Source organism: Sinocyclocheilus rhinocerous, unplaced genomic scaffold (genome assembly GCF_001515625.1).
Source record: "Sinocyclocheilus rhinocerous isolate Xijiao unplaced genomic scaffold, SAMN03320098_v1.1 scaffold251, whole genome shotgun sequence".
NCBI classification, from domain to species: domain Eukaryota; kingdom Metazoa; phylum Chordata; class Actinopteri; order Cypriniformes; family Cyprinidae; genus Sinocyclocheilus; species Sinocyclocheilus rhinocerous.
In genome coordinates, this window is record NW_015624204.1 from 286,084 (window position 1) to 305,436 (window position 19,353).

The window sequence follows — 19,353 nt, forward strand, 5'->3', positions numbered from 1 at the left end:
TGTAAGTTGTCTGTATATATATATATATATATATATATACGTATTGTGCTAGTTAAGCTGATTAACTAAACGAGTTCCACCTGTGCCGAAATGGTTGATTATCTGATCGTGCTCCTCCCGAACCTTGTTAATAAAACATCATTTAATTATAAACGTTAAAAATGATAATATTGTGGAAACCCTGATATTTTTTTTTTCAGGATTCTTTAATGAAAAGATGGTTTGAAAGAACAACATTTATTTGATTTTTTTTTAGTATGTAAAAAGTCTTTACTGTCAGTTTTTAAAAATTTAATGTCTTTGCTAAATAACATTATTTGATAAAAAAAGAAAAAAGAAAAAACACTGACCCCAAATGGTAGTAATTGCCATATTTAGACTGTTTTTGTAAAATATCAGGAGTTAAAGGGGTCCTATTATGCTCTTTTACAAAGTCTTGATTTTGTTTTGGGGGTGTACTAGAACAGGCTCTCATACTAGGTTGTTCGAAAAACATTATTTTTTCACATATTTTACATTACAACACCTCTCTGTCCCCAGTCTGGCATGACTTGAGAAAGCTAGCGTGTTTCCGACATAGTGATAACACTCGCTGCATTCTCTAGTGCAGCTCAACCCGGTCTCGTCCCATTCGTCGATATTTGTGATATCACAAATCCTGGAAAATATGCGTTGTAGTCCAAACGAGTTGTTCGTTGTAGTTTTTGAAAAGTGATTTCTGTTAAATAAAATATCTCCTTTTGAAGTGGACTTTGAGCTTTGTAACTTTGCAGATCTTTTTTATGCTCAAACAGCAACATTACAGACTAACTAAAGTTGAAAAAGTGAAAACGCATAATAGGACCCCTTTAAGTCTTGATATCAGTCTAATGTCATTATTTAAACCTGTTTATGTCTCTATTCACAGACAGAAATTCCAGCACCACTTCAAAGCAGATAAGATACCAAATGCTTCATTAACAGGCAATGACACTACGCTTCAAAGAGTTTGTCTGTCAGTCTTACAAATACCCTCAATATCATTCTCTTACATATATTAGAGCCTTGCTGTCATCAAGCATTTAAAAATTCATCACATAGATTGTGTAATATTTAGATGCAAACTGCTTTCATATTACTCTGTCTTTCATTTATATGTATACATTAGTCTGTCCATCTCTGTTCTTAGAGTTCTCTTCTCTCACTCTCTTTCTTTATGTGAAAGCTCAGTTTTCAGTAGATTCTGCATGGCTGAGCACATCTGCTCTCCTGCGTTCTTTCTGTATGTGCCTTAAGGGAGATCTCTTTATTTCATGGCAAAGTCTATCTGCACTGTTTGCTTTTCAAACGGACTTTTTCATATCAGTTTGCTGGATGAATTTGAGCTGCTTGTAGATAAAGCGTTTGCACCAGCAGTTGAGGAGATCGCCACTGTGTCAAACAACGATGATGACGACACTGCATCTTCAGAACATACAGTTCGGGATCAAAGGCCATTCATAGTACCAAATGCAGTAGCTTTCTCTCTCCCAAACGGAGAATAAGTAACCTGCCTTCGTAACAATCAACCTGAGTATTGAATTCACGCCCTGGTGCACAAAATGCCATTTAAGCACTCTGAAACCCCCTGACAATACATGCACTAGAGTGAGAGCAGGTTTGCAGGCCTGTGACCTCTGCACAGGTGACCTTGGTGGAGAAGTGCTTATAAAGATTACATCACACCCAAATGCATGCTGGGTTGATTGTTGATCTGATTGGATTAGGTAAGATTACAACTGTCAGGTTATAGGTGATGAAAATGACATCAAGGACAGAACGTTTCAAGTGTTTTCTTGAACTCTCTATGGTGTATAGCTCATTTTGAGATGCATTCCATCCAGGTGAGAATGCAATGAATACTACACATAGTCATGGTTTTGCGTTGAATTGTGTTTGTAGTTTGTATTTTCTACCTCTGTCATGTTCTCTCTACGCCATCTGTTCATTTCTGTGCTGATGAGCATAAGCAGACGCTATGGGGCTGCAAGCCTATGACATAACATGAGCACTGCACCTCATTTCTCAATCTCTCTCTCGCGGTCTATGGTGGCGTAGAGGGATGGTGAGGGTTAGTCATCACAGTCCACTCACAACCAGGCAAATCCTGCTGCATCGGCACACACGCATGGAGATGGGGAGAGCAGAGAGGGAGGGAGTAAATGCTGCAGTACTCAGCTGATCCGCTCTATATGCCCCTGCTTACTTTCTCTCTAATACACATGCACATTAACAACAGGACAATATTGTGTCTAGACGGTTAGTTGATGAAGTTGGAATTATTATATTGTATTGGACAGGTAAATAACAGGAAAATAACTTATTCTTACACACATGAATGCGTGCAGGAAATGTGTCAAAAAGGGTAGAAAAGCAAATCTTTGCCTGAAAATGGCATTTCTGCAGCATTGTAGTGCACAATGCATTTTTATGCATTAATAATAAATTATTAACAGCACCATTTTTGTTACAAATTACTACTTGTTACATTGTTAATAGTATGTATAATTAGCATGTTGGACTTTATTGAATTAAATAGAAAAAAAATATGTGCAAGACAGTGTATCATAATGTATTATTATGATAATAATACACCTGAAATATTAGTGCACACTGATCTTGTCATTGTTTTTATGAGCTTTTACTTTGTCCCGTTCAGGTCTGCAATACCATAAAACTCTCTCTTTCACCACACCCCAGGTTTCATTCCCTGCACCATTTTTGCAGCATTTTTTATCAATCGTGAATCTCACATTCGCAGCTGCTTCCATGTACACTCTCACAGCTCCTCAGCAGACTGGAGCACAAACTCACTGAGACCCTCCTCTCCTCCACACACACACACACATACTAATGGAATGCAGACTCATCCATCCCATCTGCATTAAACCTATTTATTACATATAGCCTATATTATAATATAATGTGACATCTTTGTAATATATCTGTCCCTAATCTAATGTAATATTTTTATGTTTTATATAAAGTAGCCTATACTGTAGTTAATGCAATGTGATATACATTTGATATACAGAAGAGGCAGTCGAACAGAAGAGGACAGCAGCTTGTAAGTGGTTTGCTTCTTTTCTCAATAGATTTTTATCGCGGTTGTCGTTGCTAGGATCATAGACATAATAAATACCTAGACGCCTCATTGGCCCCTCAACGGCACGTCAACGTCGCCGCCATATTGGTGCGAGCAGTTCACCATAACTCTCATATAGGGAAAGGCGAAAACATACCTGACTCGTCGGCAGCTTGGGCATCTACAAACCGTCGCACAATAAAAAAAAACATATCTCGGGGTATTATCTTTCACAGGTAAGACCATAGACTGTATAAAGACTGAACAGTTGTTTCTGTATGTTTTTTGGTCATTAGCATTATGTTGACAGTTGAATTAGCCACCAGTATCAGACTATTAATAGCTAGCGATATCGCTAGTAAGCTGTGAAAGCTGGGACTTTATACGAAATCAAAGTTTAAATGAATTCTTATTAAGTTTTAACTTTATATTGTAATGTTGTTATGTTTATATCATAAAGTAAATTGTGTTATGAGCACAATATGTACAGTGAGCACTTTGACAAGACAATGCCAGACTGTCAGGATTAGGGATGGAGCTAATTAATTTCACTAACGTTACTTATTTAAAAAGAGTAAGTTTATCATCACTTGATTATAAGGATTTCATAGCTTATCATAAAACTGTGGACTTTATATATATGTTTTTCCTTTCTTAGCCAATTGCAAACAGGACAATGCAAGCCTTAAGGACAGCTGAAGAAAGCCTGTTTTCTGCATTTCCAAGATAGTAGGCTATACTTCCACAGCCTAATGTTGTATTTGTACTAGTTACAACCCAGAATAGTGCGATGTGGATTAGTGTAGGTGAATATTAAACCACAAAAAGACTATTTAAATATTATTACTGCATGTTCTGTGTGTATGAATTTGAGAAAAAACATTTCTTAAAAAAATTTAGTTTTACGCTGTAAATTTACAGTGATTTTTTACAGTGTATATATTTACAACTATATATAAAATTGTGTGTGAATCAGGTCTGAATATTTAATATGTGCATAAATGATAAAAATGTTGTGTAAAATATATATGTTATTTATATAAATATATATGTATTTTTATATGTGTTAATATATTTGTCTTTTCAAGTTATACTATATTTAACTATATTAAATTATATGGCTATAAATCAAAACAATTTTATTTGTTAATGTTTTCCAAATCAAAGTAGCCAGTCACAACTCTAATCATTCTCTCTTCCTTTTGCTGGTTGCTGTCCCCTGCCTGGCCCAACCCATTCATAAAAAAAATAAAATAATTTTATTAAAATAATTTATAAAAGTATATAAATAATAGTAAGTTATTAAGAAATTTTGATTATTATAATGTGCTTTTTTTTATTAAGGTAATTAAAAAATTCCTTTGTAATTCATACATAAGCAATTCTTTTCGTATACAAAACAAATTGCATGTAAAATACTAAACTAATAATATTTAACAAACCTTTTTAAGACCATGAAAAACTAATTCAAGTCCAAACTTTTGAGTGGTATTATATGTACTCTAATTTATTTGTTTATTTTTAGGCTAAATGATCAACACTATAGTACATATAGTATAGTATAGAACAAACCATTGAATGGCCTGTACATGTATCCCACACACCCCTGTTTTCATTAGTATCATATTAAATATGCCGTTTACCCTGACTAAAGTCCATTGTATTCTCCCTTTGTTCTGAAATGAATTTGCCCGGGAGACTTGATTACAGTAATCTTACAATGAAACTACAAGTTAGGGCTTCAGTGATCTAATCTAAAACAATTGCTGGGAAAGTATTATGGAGTGACTGAGTTCCAACTCAGTGTGAAATCCAATTCATACTGTGACGAGAGGATATATTTAGGAAGGGTCTTGTGATGCAAATGTTTAGCCGTCCACTTCTAATCAGCTCTCTCAGATTTGTATTTCAGCCCTGGTAACACACACAGTAACTTTCTTTGGGAGCTCTATGCTGATTTCTTAAGGATTAGATTTAATGAGAGAGGAATTAGACCGGACTGAGCATGCTCAGTACAGCATAACACCGAGGCAGAGGACAGGTACCCCTACAGCAGTTTTCAAGGGCATTTACCTTTCAGTCTGGACCAGAACAAAAGAAAATGAGCAACAGCTGTGTCCAGAAAAGACATAGGAGGAGTGCTAATCAAAAGTGTTTAGGTATTTAAAGGAAAATAAAAGAGAGAAAAAAGAGGGGTAAAGATAAAAGAAAGGTAGACTGATGAAGGGATGTGGGTACATGGAGACCCACAGTGGCCATAAAGCGGCAGACAGGACTAGCATTCAGCCAAACTATGACCGAATCAGTGTCTGAATAGGGGCTGATGTTTTACTGGACAAAAGGGCCATTGGTTCAAGGTGGCAACGAGAGGAAACAGGACAGCCCACCGCTATCTAATCTCTTTGTTTCTGCAGCGGATGCACAACGGAAGGTCAGTTGAAAAAGCATGAGTAAGGGGTCGTTCATACAGGACGTGTTCTTGCATTTGAAAACAGCTAGAAAAGAATGGAAACATGTTTTAAGAGTTTTTACCTTGACAAGCCATCTTAAAAACACTGATCCTTTGACAGGGGATGCTGAAAAATATTGAAAAATCACAGAGATCAAAGATCACCATTCACACAGGATGCATTGCTGTGTTGTGAAAAAGAATGCATCATGTGTCCCATAGAAGCACATGAAATCTTTGCATATGCAGGAACACATGCCATGTGAACAGCCTCTAAGAAAAGCATCCAAGTCATTTGAGGGGAATAAACTGTGCATGAACAACACAGGCAGCAGAAAGAAAGAGAACTGACATGGAAAATCCTGTTTATATACTTTTCTGTCAGCTCTTATAATGTTCAAAATGAGAACAGCACTCTGTGCTCATTCAACACGGTTTATACATTATCAGCAATTATAGTGTTAATCACTGTTGGGAAATGAGGCCACTACAATGCTATTACACAACTTTTGAGCAATTGAGAAGAGTAGCCACCAAACATACCTTTCAGTGTTTGACAACTTCTCCAACTGGGTCATTTTTTGCTAAATATATACTTTATTGTATGTTTACGAAATACTACACCACAAAAAAAGCACAGACTTGCCAAAATAAGATTGAGGATGTGAAAACATGGTAATCAATGTGGGCTCATCAGATTCTCTCTGATATAACAGAAAGCTAAAAACAAACACAACGAACTTGCCAATAGAAGGACATATAAAACCGTTTGCTCAGCAATTATATCTAGCCCCGAGCATGTTGGGAAGGGTACAACAGGAAAAAATAGGGACTCGAGAGCATTTATCTTCATCAGTCTGTGATTGCCTGTAATCTCATGCTCTCAACTTACACACTTCCCTTGTCTTTCTTTTTAATTTCATGTTTTATCTTCCCAAACCTCCTCTCTCCTGCCAGAAACTGGTGTGCATATGTAAATCACCGTATGGTCACCACAGCCGTACTCTGCACTACGGAGACTCAAACTGTGAAATCTGTGAACCCCTGTTCTGATGGAGCTCCTGACTGCCAAATCATCACGTAAGTCACATAAACTCAAACAACCTCAGATCATACGTTTCTGCTTTGGTTTGCTTTCGGAATGATGATGATGATGATGATAATCACGTATAGGCAGTCCTCACAGCCTGTATACAAGCAGAAGCAGATGGCACTCTCGTCTATGCACTTTAAATGTTGCCCAGGATATGGAGGGCACAACTGCCTGGAAAAATGTAACATTATATGCAAATACGAACAATTTCAGTGTCATTTTTACACAACAAAAACATATGTATACAATAGGCCACTTTAAAAGGAACACATCAGTTGAGTAGCCCATCCAGTTTTGGTGACTCATCTGCTGCTTCCTCTTTATCTTTATTTTCCAGGCAAACCTCCAGAGGATGAGAAGCATGCTTTAAAGTCTGCGATTAATGACAATGGCAGTTCAGGCAAGTCTGGCTTTACCTTTAACCTTTCATACCTTTTCTTTTTCTGCAAGTTTGCTTTTTAAAACAACCTTTCTGACAAACAGAGGAAATATCCAGTAAGCCTTTGGCTCAGTGAGTGTCCTTCAGCAGGAAAGGGACAGTCAGCTGGCACTGGATAGCTGGAGAAGCAATGCAAACAATCGTGTTTAAGAATAACAACAACTTAGTCATGTTCTCCACATATCCAAAATATCTGGCAGATGAATATTTTGATGGAAGAAAATTTTCCCAGACTGTTATCAGAAGCTATCCTTTGTGCCCTCATGCCTTTGTAGAAGTCATGAAACAGTCTAATATGTTATTTAATCTATTCATCACTCTTGCAGTTTAAATCACATTAATCAATGTAATATTTTACTTAAACTTTGAAGTTGGTGTGCTTGTTTACAAGAGTCTCATGTGTGCCAAATATTTTAAGCCTTATATCATGAAAAAAAAAAAAAAAAAAACTCTTAGTAAAAATTATTTTTGGTTACATAATATTCTGTAATATCGGGTCATTAAATATAACTTTCGTGGAGTATTTTAAGCACTGTAATCTTCTAGATTAGATGTTTGAAAATCTTTAAGGTCTAAAGGGCATATGGGCATATGCGTGGGCCCAATATTTACCCTCAAACTTGAGATGTTGTGGTTAACTTGCTTCCCACATTCTCCTTCCAAACAAAATGTGTTTGTTCTTCTCTAGGAGGTAAAATGGGGACTGACCAAATAGAAGATGCAAACTGGGCTGACAAACCTCTACAGGAGGCTCCCATTCATGGTTATTCACCAAACCAGAGTCCTGTTGGTAAGATGCCAAGTCTGTGGCCAGCAAACCTAGGTACGCAAGGAAAAACATTTAGTCTGACACATTACAGTATCCATACTGTGAGATTTCACCATCAAAAAGTGAACGGCTTGACTACTTGAACAATGACGTCTTCTTCTGGAGGATATCCTCTCTTTCTTATAAACGAACTCCACCATGATGTGATCACCCATAGACGGAAGGAGACGGGGCAAAAAGTCATCAGTGAACCACATGCTCAAGATGAGTCATAGAATAGATGATTGGAAAGAGGTTTATAGCTTCTCCTGGAATCTAGCCTCATTCAAAGAAAATGTTATCACCACCGAGCTCATTCTGCTTAAATGCAAATACAGAAGGAACATCCATTAAAAATGCATTAGCTGTAGTTAGTCAGATATTCAGCGACATAGTGAGATGTGTTTGTTTAGGAGGCATGTAAGGAAAGGGTTATTTATTTCTGATGAAAACACCATAAAAGCTCATGCAGGGCCCGTCAGGCACAGTGATATCCTCTAGGGACGAGGGTTCTGGCAAGGAGACTGTCTGCATGAGCTCAGCGATTTAAAGCTATTTCTGTGGTTGTGTGAGGAATCAATATGCTGATATAGGCATGAAGTCATTTTAAATGTGTATATAATATGGCACACAAATAACAAGCTGAGTTTTCTTCCACTGTTTTCAATTAATAACATCTGAAATGCATAAAAATGGTATGTCTTCAACATTAGAGTGGCTTGTTATCAAAATTCCAGGTGCCAGAGAAGGGATCCCTACCTCTCAGCCTTTGCCATTCCTTGATTCATCCATTCTGCTGTCGATGCATCAGTTAATGTCAACTATGATGAGTCAGCTTCAACCAGTGCTGGAAAGCTTCAAACAAACACTGAAGCATCTGTCCAGTGAGGTGCACGCATTGTCTCAGGACTTGCAGCAACTGCGGATGGAAAAGGAAGACAACAGGTCCATGAACAGAGGCGAAAGTCACAGTGGACTTATCGAGCAGAGACTAGAGCCCAGTCATCTCCAGATCAGTCATATGAAAACCCAATTGGATACACAGAAAGACCAGATGGAGAGGGCCTTTCAGGCCCAGCAAGAACTGCTGAAACACAACCTAACAAAACTGAAGGAAGAGATGGATGATCAGATCGGTCAAAATCATGATACACAGGTCATTCATTCGCCAGGACTCCTTGAAATGGCTACTCAAAAATCCCAACACATAAAAAGAGTGCATAAATGAACAAATTGTGTGTTATATCAACAGGTGAATCTCTAGTCTCTATCTGAATTGGTTGAGGAGGTGAGACTTGGCCAGAGGAAGCTGGAAGGCGCACTGCAGAGAGAACGTGCTGAGTTTGTCAATCCAAGTGGAGGCAAGCCAACACAGTGGAAAGCTTCAATCAAACACTGAAGCATCTGTCCAGTGAGGTGCACGCATTGTCTCAGGACTTGCAGCAACTGCGGATGGAAAAGGAAGACAACAGGTCCATGAACAGAGGCGAAAGTCACAGTGGACTTATCGAGCAGAGACTAGAGCCCAGTCATCTCCAGATCAGTCATATGAAAACCCAATTGGATACACAGAAAGACCAGATGGAGAGGGCCTTTCAGGCCCAGCAAGAACTGCTGAAACACAACCTAACAAAACTGAAGGAAGAGATGGATGATCAGATCGGTCAAAATCATGATACACAGGTCATTCATTCGCCAGGACTCCTTGAAATGGCTACTCAAAAATCCCAACACATAAAAAGAGTGCATAAATGAACAAATTGTGTGTTATATCAACAGGTGAATCTCTAGTCTCTATCTGAATTGGTTGAGGAGGTGAGACTTGGCCAGAGGAAGCTGGAAGGCGCACTGCAGAGAGAACGTGCTGAGTTTGTCAATCCAAGTGGAGGCAAGCCAACACAGGAGTCAGGAGTGTGGGAGGCCATCACTCAACTACATGAGAAGGCACAAGGTAACTCTGTGAAGCTCAGCAGCTTGTCTGAGACTTCTAAGGACTCTGATAGAGCTGTCCGGGCTCTGCAAAGAGACCTACTGAACCTGGGACAGAGCCTAGAGAAGGTCAAACAACGCACTGAGGTCCACTTTGCAGAGACAGGTCTGGAGGTGGAGGCTACTCGTGTCAGGGTGCTCAACAGTGTTGGCGAGCTTACAGCTAACCTATATGCACATGAGGGTCAGTTGAGAGAAATTGAGTTTGACCTGGACAGCATTTACCAACAACTACATAGAAATGATTCAGTAATTGCAGAGCAAGCCTCTAGCTGTAAATTGATTGGCAGTTCACTAGCTAAGTTGGAGCTGGAGGTGGCTAATGTGACACAGTTAGCAAAAGAGAACCAACTTGCACTTGAGGAGGCAGATCTAGAAAGGATTCAGGCCACCGAAATGGAGGATCTTCATCAGGGCCTGCTGAATATAAAGGAGTCATTGGCCTTTGAGCAGGGCAGAAGCAGGAGTCTTCAAGACACTATGTCCCAGCTACAGGCTTCACTCCTGGACAGCCAGCAAGAGATCCAAGGCCTGAGACAGCGGGATGAGGACAAGTCAAATGAAATTCGAGGCTTATCAGCCACCTTCTCTTCCCTCCTGAATGATGCTGTACGCCATTCTGAAGTCCTGGAAGTGCTACTCGGAGAGGAGGTCTTGGAATTCTTACGCTGGTCACATAGCCAAAAGAAAGACCTCAGTATCCCAGATCTTTTACAGAGAATGGCTGTGATGCAGCAAACGATTGAAACACATGATAGGATTCTGGCCTCCCTTCGGAGAAAGCATCCTGACGGGGATGAGATGAATAGCGATGACCCAGTGGCATACTTAGAGGGGCCCGGTACAAATAACCAGGCGAGGGACCCTGAAAGTTACCAGTCCTCTTTACCAGACCCTACAATTGGAGAGGAGGATGTTGATTATTCAGTCAGTGACTTCTGGAGTCTGGGAAAAGAGGTGGAGCAATTAGCAGGTACAATAACCATGTTGGAAGAGCGCTGTGGCAACTGCACTGGGCCTTCTGGTGGTTCTGTTCTAGAACTGCAGGCAAATATAGCATCCCTACGTCAGACCCTGGAGGATCATTTGAACATGTTTCAAAACCTGTTCAGTAATACAGAAGAACTAGCCAGCTCGACTAGAAGCCTGAATCTAGATGAAGTTTGGAGACTGGTGAGAAAGAAAGAAGGCAAGAGAAGGGGGAGCCAAAAGCAAGAAGATCTGATCAAAAGAGAAGAAAAGTCTTCCAGTGGACGAAGAAAAAGATACATAGAAAGAGGTAAGATATCTTATTAATACAGTTATTTAATTTGCCATTAGTTTTGAACATGAATGAAGTAGTAATTTGGTACTGAAAGGCATAGTGGACATACAACACTGCCCCTCAATGGACAACACTAAAACTACATCATGACAAAGCATTTTTTCTCTATCTGAAAATAATACTTTTTACCTAAAAATCATATAATTTCATCTCTTCAGAACATGCTCAGTTACCACATTCCCCTGTGGTGTTCATCACAAGCCTGGACAACAGAAGAGGACCAAATAGGGAGCTCACATCGAAAAACATGGCTGTGAACTATGGTGGTACTTTTAATCCTACATCAGGGGTGTTCCAGGCAACTGAGACTGGATTCTCTCTCTTCTTAGTGACCTTAGACTTTGAGAGAGGCCTTTCATTGGCTGTACTGAAGCGCAGTGGAGTTCCAGTGGCTACTCTCAGACAGGAACAAGGGGAAAAAAGGGGACCAGTTAGCCGAGCCTCCCTGCTGGAGCTTCGGCAAGGGGAGACAGTTACATTAGAATTGATGCATGGATCATTACGAAAAGCGCAGCCTTGGGACAACACACTGTCTGGACTATTGCTCTTCATTACAGAGCACAAGGACATGCTGTGAAGAGAAATGCGTGAGCAACAAAGGAATGGGAGGATACGTTTGAGTCTGACGCACTGTGCATCACTTGCAGACATGCTGTATTTTGTATGCATGCAGCCTCTTCTTGAAGGTGCCAAAAATACCTGTTGAAATATTATGTTTTGTAACTGATTTTGGAATAATATTGAGAAAACAAGGTAAGTTAAAGAAATAAGAGGAAGACAGTTATATAACAGAAACAGTTAGATACCACCAGTCCTTCTGTTGATCTGTGGAGGATCTAATAATAAGGCAAGGAATACATAATGGAACCAGTTTCTATGAGGCAATATGAATAAACTAAAGGTACCAATAGTGAGGGAAACTCTGTACAAAAAATGGACATCCTGCAAATCATGCATTCAAATGATCACATTAAATGCAAATGTCAATCAAGATTTAAACAATGTTTGTGTACTAAAATAAGGCAATTTACTTAAAAAAACTGATACATTGGACTAATTCTGTGTACAGAACAGATTTTCTTGGTAAACATAAGGCACCTCTCTTAAAACCAGATATTGTGCACAATTAAAAAAAAAAATGTTAATATTATTCAGGCCATTTTACATGTTTCCTTACACATTAAACAATTAAGTCAAAAGCATTGTGTAGTCATTTATCAAGCCAGATGAGCTTAAATGAGTTCAAATGTGATTTTCGCTAACTGGCATGATTGTAATGGGCAGAATAGGCTTGAGCACAACTGCAGCCCAAACAATAAGAAAAGACACACAAGCAATGGGAGATCTGAATCTTCAATGCAAAGCAAAGGTTTTTGTACCTGTATAATTTATATTTCCCAGTCTGCTATAATAACTTATTTAAATGCACCCCAATGATATAACCTGATCTTCAAGGCAGAAATGACCAACTTGTCTTTCCAGGCAAAGTACCCTGGTTTTGACGTTAAACCTGTATTTTGTACAGGTAACCTGTATAGTGCTAACAATTTTCATGTATATGAAAGGTGAACTTAAGTTGTCTGTCCTGACTTTTCAGTAAATTACAGATAAAGGGACTAGTTTTACACATTATATCAAAGACAAATAATGATAATTCACCCACACTTTCATAGGAAGTTATTAAATGTAGAATTTCATCTTATAGTCATAAATTTAGTATTTGAAAGGTTGAGCTGCTCTGTAAAACACTGAGAAAGTCACAAGTTACAAGAACAGTGTTAATAGTCCTGCAAGTAAAAATATCTTACCACAGTAATTCATACTATATGACATGACATGAATAAATAGCACATGCATTTGCATTATTCTATCACATTAGACATTTATGAGTCACATGATTCCCAAGCGTCACAACATTAGATTCAAGGCAAAACTGTTTAAATGAGGCATTGAAAACGGCAATCCAATCTGACACTGATGAATCAGATGTGATATAGTGAGGTTGACTCGAAGGCTATTGGATATAATACAACAACGTTTATGAAGCATTCGGGGGCAGTGGGCATACATCTGCACGGACACACCTGCAATAAGTCAGATCAGAGCTGCCATTCTGAGAGATTGAAAAATCACCATATCTTCTAGATAAACAGATCTCATACCGCAGCGGTGTTGGCAATATTTGACCAGTCATACTTCAGTTCTTCAGGCCAAACATGGGGTGATGATCAAATTACTCCTGTCATCATACCTGAACTTTCTATTCCTAACAGTGAGTACATTCCCAGTCTTCACAAAACGGGAAGGTTTCAAATAGAATACCTTATTGCTAACACTCAGTTTTGTATTTGAACATCTGATGGACAAATTCTCAGAAAGGAAAGCAGTTGAAGAAATACTTTTTCAAAAAGGCTATTAATTAAAATATCAACATGTAGTTTATGGGACATTTTTTGTTTTATACATATATCATAATATGGGTCATTTGAATTAAATAGGGAGCGTTCACTCTTGATGTTTCAGTGGCCACAGCTGCACAGGATCCAAATGCAGTGTTGCCATTTTTGTGACGCTAGCCACACATATCTTGAGCATATCCCAAGCATACAGTTGGGGGTTTAGTCCGAATATCAACCCAAATATGTCCGCCTCCCAAGTCAGTCAATAACAGAGGGTCAATCCTCAAGCCTTCTCCCACAGGGCTCCATTACTGCTGGCACCATGCCACTCCTCCATGCAGATGTATCATATTACACAGCTTTCACAGAAAGCACCACATGTTCTTCAATTCTCTCCCAATATATAAAAGAGTGCCTGAAGAAGGAAAAAATGGTGGCGATGGGGATGATGTGAGTACCGATGCCTGCAGAACTGCTGTCCTTCGTTCCTCGTGGGTCTGTTATGGCACACACTGTCCAGCAGAGGGTGCTACATGACAGCACTCCCACAGGTCTGTTTAGGAACTGAGGCAATAATTCATAAAAGTGAGCATCAATATCTCCATGATTTCTCTCAGACTGGCATTGGAGGGAAAACTGATCATATTTTGATATCCTGTGATTCAACCATTTTGGCGAGTGTTTTCTTGACTCGAAGAGCTGTGAGGCGAGAGGCTGGGTTGCGTGCCCAGCACTCAGACATGAGCTTTAGCATGGCCCGTAAGCACTGTGTGGAGACAAAACAAAACACAATTGTTTTAAGGTTGCATTTTACACTATAAAATAGTCTGTTACAAAGCAGTGATGTTTAAAGTTTCAAAAGTTTTGTGGCTTTTAGCACATATCCGTTAGCAATGAGGTCAACTATATGGCTAATGTATTCCAACATGTTGACATAATTAAGTTTGTATAAGCATATAAGACTGATTGACTTTTAACTTGAAGACTTTTACATTGTTAAAAAAATTCTATTTCAAATAAAATGTTCTTTCCAATTTACTATTCAAAGAATCCTGAATTAAGAAATGTTTCATGAGCACCAAATCAGCATATTTGAATGATTTCTGAAGGTTCATGCGACACTGAAAACTGGAGTAATACCTCCTAAAAATTCAGCTTAGCCAAACCCAAATTTTTGAGTTATTCAAAAACGTATTCAAACAGAGCAATGTTGAACTAAACTGCAATGCTAGATCTTACCTCATCACTGTTCCAGCGGTTAGACACCACTGGCCGCATGCCTTTAACACATACCACTTCCCTCATGTCCTCGTAGGACGGTTCTGAAGGTACCATGTCCCAGTATGGCAACTGATACTCCTCAACAATACCTGCACATAAAATACCATTATTAAAACAAATCCATCACATATTCAGAAAGGAGAGACATAAACTTGCTTTGAAATGTGTACACATTATCATAACCTCACATACACTCACATAACACACGCACAACTCACCTCCTGTCACGCATCGGCGGGCCATCTCCCAAACAATGAGACCATAGCTGTAAATATCAGCCATTATGTACGCTTGGAATTGGTTCTTATTTAGGGTCTCATCCAGGATCTCTGGTGCCATGTACCGCCGTGTCCCCATCCTTGTGCTCAGAGGGACATCCCCCTCATTGGTATCACTAAAAAAAAAAAAAAAAGCAAAGTATGTGGTCAGTGCATTGTAAATGGTTGCATACTAGCTGTAAATGGAGTATGCTTCTATGATGCTTTTCTTTTCATTGCCAGTGTGTTTGCATGCATGTCTGGGCGTGTGTTGCAAGAGTGTCTTCACCTGTTGTATTTCACAGCCAGGCCCAGATCAGCGACGCAGCAGGTGCCATTCTTCTTTATGAGGATGTTTTTGCTCTTCAGGTCTCTGTGAGCGATGGCAGGTTTGCCCTGCGTGCCGTAGATCTCTGTGTGGAGGTGGCACAGGCCGCAGGCTGCAGAATAGGCCAGCCTCAGCAGAGCCTGTGTGTCCAGGGTGGTGTATTTCAGATAATCATAGAGAGAACCGTTCTCATGGTAGTCCGTAATGAGGAAAAGCTGCGTGAATGCGCCCGTGCCCTTAATATCTGCAGCTATAAAGCCTGGAGCAAGATAGGAAGAATGAGTGTGAATGTTAAAAAGGCACAACACAATCACAGCAGCAATCATACAGAAATAGAGGCATTAAATAAAATATAAAATCTGTAAAAGTTTTTTATCAGGGTACAATACTACAACAAAAATCTACCTTGAACCAGCTAAATGTTTCTTTGTCCCTTCATATTAAAATATTTTGAATAAAATTCAAATGTAACATACATGTTTGACTAATGATATCATAATGGTATCATATCAAATAATTAAAATGCATATATCCAATATGTAATGGGGGTCCCTACTGATTTTGGCCTATTTTAGTGATGGAACTTACCAAGTATATTTTCGTGCCTCATGAGCACCGTTTGGTAAATCTCTGTCTCTCTGAACCAACTTGCCTCTTCACGAGTAAAGAACACTTTCACTGCCACCTTTTCTCCTCTCCAGCGACCAAGCCACACTTCTCCATACCGCCCCTTCCCGATTTGACGTACCATCTGAATTTGTTTAGCAATAGTGCGCTGGACCTGTGAATCGACATAATTGGACAACCATGTATCATAATGGAGAAAAGTTGCAAAAAAAAAAAAAAAAATTAGATCTGAGCATAACTACAAACATTGATACTATCTAAAGAAATTTCCATTACCTTTCCCTGACGTTTTTTTAAATTCATTAAATAATTTATTTACTTTATTAATTTTTAAAGCTGGAAACCACAATTTTAAAATTCTCTGAAATTTTAGTTGTTTTCAATGACCTTTTCAAATCCTGTTCTTATTATGAAAAACATGTACAGTGCCTCACCAGCAGGGGGAGCCCTGAACCAGAGCCAGTGCTCGACTGACTAATGAGATCTTTGAGAGACTCTCCTGCAGGGATGAAGGCCTCATCCTGCTCCAGATCTCTCTGGTACCGTCTCCGTCCCGTCTGCAGCTTATACCTGATCAAAGAGCCACACAGATCATATAATCACATTCAATGTGATGTTACATCACAGAAGCCGTTCCACAAAGGGATCAGTAACATTACAGATCAGTAACTACTAGAGCTACAGTATGTATCCACGCATTAAGGTCAAACATAAAAGGTGCTAAATTTACTTGACTATCTTAAACAGGTGTGACTCTGCCAGTGTTATCAGTGAGCTAGTCAATAATTAACAGACTGATGTGCATCTTTCATACATTTCAGCTGGATAAACATGTCATTATGAAATAAAAGTCTCACCTGTAGTAACAAACCACAGTTATGGCTACCAAAGTGAAGCAACACACTGTCACGGAGATCAGGAAGGCTAGCAAGTGGGCATTCCATAACGGAGGCTCTGGATTACAAAGAGATTAAAAAAATGATAATAATAAGAAATCAGCATATTAGAATTATTTCTGAAGGATCATGTGACACTGAAGACTAAAGTAATCGCTGCTGAAAATTCAGCTTAGCCATTACAGGAATAAACTATATTTTAAAATATTACTAAAAAAGAAAACCATTATTTTAAATTGTTACAATATTTAAAAAGATTCGTTTTTAATGTAATGTAATAAGCAAAATAGACTTCTTTCAAAGATATTAAAAAAAATCTTACAGACTCCAAACGTTTGAACACAAGTGTGTATATACACACAAATATATTTATTATATTTAGATTCTTTTTAAGTGACGTGCAACTTACTTCCTGGAATATGAGGCGGAAGTGTGGGTTGAAGGTCTCTATTACAGAAATCAGTGGAACAGCACTCAATGGTCCGTCTGGTCTGAGCATTAGGAGAGTCCTGGACAACAATTACCACATTCAGTCAATGATAATGCCTCAGCACTTAAACATTTATTCTTCACTCTGCCGTTCATGTATTACCTTGCACTGGAAGTGAGAGCCCTCATACTTCATGCAGCCAGAGGTGAGGATAGCCTCGCCATGCTCATCCTCCTCTATGATAGCAAAACACTGGCCGTTCGTCCTGCGTAAACACACAAAGACCGTTTAATCACAGTGTTCACATTTAGATGAGAAGTTAAAGGAAGTGGAAAGTGGCTGGTGTGAACAGCAGGAAAAGCATACAGTGTACTCACACGCAGGTGTTGTTCGTGGCATCTTCGGGGCAGTGGCCTGAGCAGTAGCAGCTAAGGAAGCGGGCAGCATCCTCTGGGGCCACGGTGGACCCGTCCCCTGCCTGGGGTCTCTTTGGATCCGATCCGGGCTTGACTCCAGTGCCATGAAGCATGTAGTCTGGGTTCTGCCCACCTAGATGGGTTGAAATATGTGACATCAGACTTTAGACTGCCTAGAATGTAACTGTCTCTAATAAAATCATCATTATTGCTCATTATTACGCAAACACGGAGTCATATCAAACATTTTATTAAAGCAGTAAAACTGTAAATCAAAACCAAACCACACTGGGCCACTTGGAAACAAAAACCCTCTTATTCGCTTCATGTTGTGCTAAATTATACTGGAAGGAATCTAAGGATCTTAGATAAATAGGTGGGGGAGTGAGGAAAACAGATCACCATAGACAGAGTAAAAGAGGACGATAAGGATTGAAAACTGGAACAAAGAGAGAGAGACATGCAGATTTCTCTGTGTTGCAACCTGATCCGTCTGAGTGCGTGGGCATTTGTCACTGACAGACAGGGTGCATATTGCCCCAGGCACAAAGACTCATGTGTTTAGTATTGCTGTGGGTGCTTCCTCTTAAAGCCCTGCTGCTCGTCCTGCAGGTCCGGGCAGGCCTGAACCCAGTCAAAATAAGCCCACACTAAAACAGGCATGCTGCTGTTTAGTAAAACACCACATTCCACACCTAGGATCTCATTACTAGAGCCGCACTTCAGACCCGTCCCACGTCTTAGACTCCTTCAGTTCTCTCTCTGAATATTAACATCAATATTAGATGGAGACTAGATAGTCCCTCTGAATCACAGTGCCTCATTTCCCACAGTAGTTGGGCAAATCCAAACAAATATAAATGTCAAACTCCATCCAGTAGGCAGATCTTACCTGCTATCAGAAGAGTTACACGACAGCAACACCTCCAGCCATATCTGCTGGGGTGGAGACCACTAAACTGATATACAGTCTGATAAAACAGAAGCGTGGAGCCAGGACGCTTTAAACCCTGAGAGCTGATATCAGCCTGGGGAATGAAGAGGACGTGGCACAATAATATCGGAGGAAGAGAATAAACAAACCGCTTGTTAAACATCTACAGGAGAATCAAACTACAGGAGAATTCAGTGAGATTCTCATATAAATATATTGTTTCTGTTAGATATTGCTTCAATACATTCACATTCAGTGTAATCAATGAAGCAGGGCAAACTCCTAAAAAAGCATATTTAAGTGCAGTTACAGCTGCTTCTGTGAAATGCTTGTATGCTTCTACGGCGTTGTTGACAGAAGCAAAGAGCAGTGAATGTAATACTATATGTAAAAATATGGGAATACTATATCTCCGATATGACACAGAGAATTGTGTTTAATGGGTAGAAGAGAACAAAAAAGAAAGGTTTGTAGAAGTTGTGAGCTGAATCTCATGAAAACATGACCAAATCACATAGCCCCCCAAAATTAAAAAGGGAAAAATAAATAAATAAATAAATAAATAAATATATATATATAT

The 19,353-nt window shown here is 39.2% G+C and overlaps 1 protein-coding gene and 1 pseudogene across 2 annotated transcripts in view; one reads left to right on the forward strand and one right to left on the reverse strand.

Moving 5' to 3' along the window:
* The first annotated feature begins 5,323 nt into the window (after nucleotides 1–5,323).
* Nucleotides 5,324–12,198, forward strand: LOC107739323 (multimerin-2-like; annotated as a pseudogene).
* A 1,313-nt stretch (nucleotides 12,199–13,511) lies between these two features.
* bmpr1ab (bone morphogenetic protein receptor, type IAb) overlaps nucleotides 13,512–19,353 on the reverse strand; it is a 37,179-nt gene continuing 31,337 nt past the window's right edge. For both annotated transcript variants that reach the window (XM_016551385.1, XM_016551378.1), the window contains 10 exons: nucleotides 17,801–17,972; nucleotides 17,586–17,688; nucleotides 17,403–17,502; nucleotides 16,955–17,051; nucleotides 16,532–16,667; nucleotides 16,059–16,251; nucleotides 15,432–15,729; nucleotides 15,104–15,279; nucleotides 14,844–14,974; nucleotides 13,512–14,370 (listed from right to left, as the gene is read on the reverse strand). In XM_016551385.1, coding sequence (XP_016406871.1) covers nucleotides 14,245–14,370; nucleotides 14,844–14,974; nucleotides 15,104–15,279; nucleotides 15,432–15,729; nucleotides 16,059–16,251; nucleotides 16,532–16,667; nucleotides 16,955–17,051; nucleotides 17,403–17,502; nucleotides 17,586–17,688; nucleotides 17,801–17,972 — 1,532 coding nt within the window. In that variant the 3' untranslated portion in view covers nucleotides 13,512–14,244. The remainder of the gene's footprint in view (nucleotides 14,371–14,843; nucleotides 14,975–15,103; nucleotides 15,280–15,431; nucleotides 15,730–16,058; nucleotides 16,252–16,531; nucleotides 16,668–16,954; nucleotides 17,052–17,402; nucleotides 17,503–17,585; nucleotides 17,689–17,800; nucleotides 17,973–19,353) is intronic.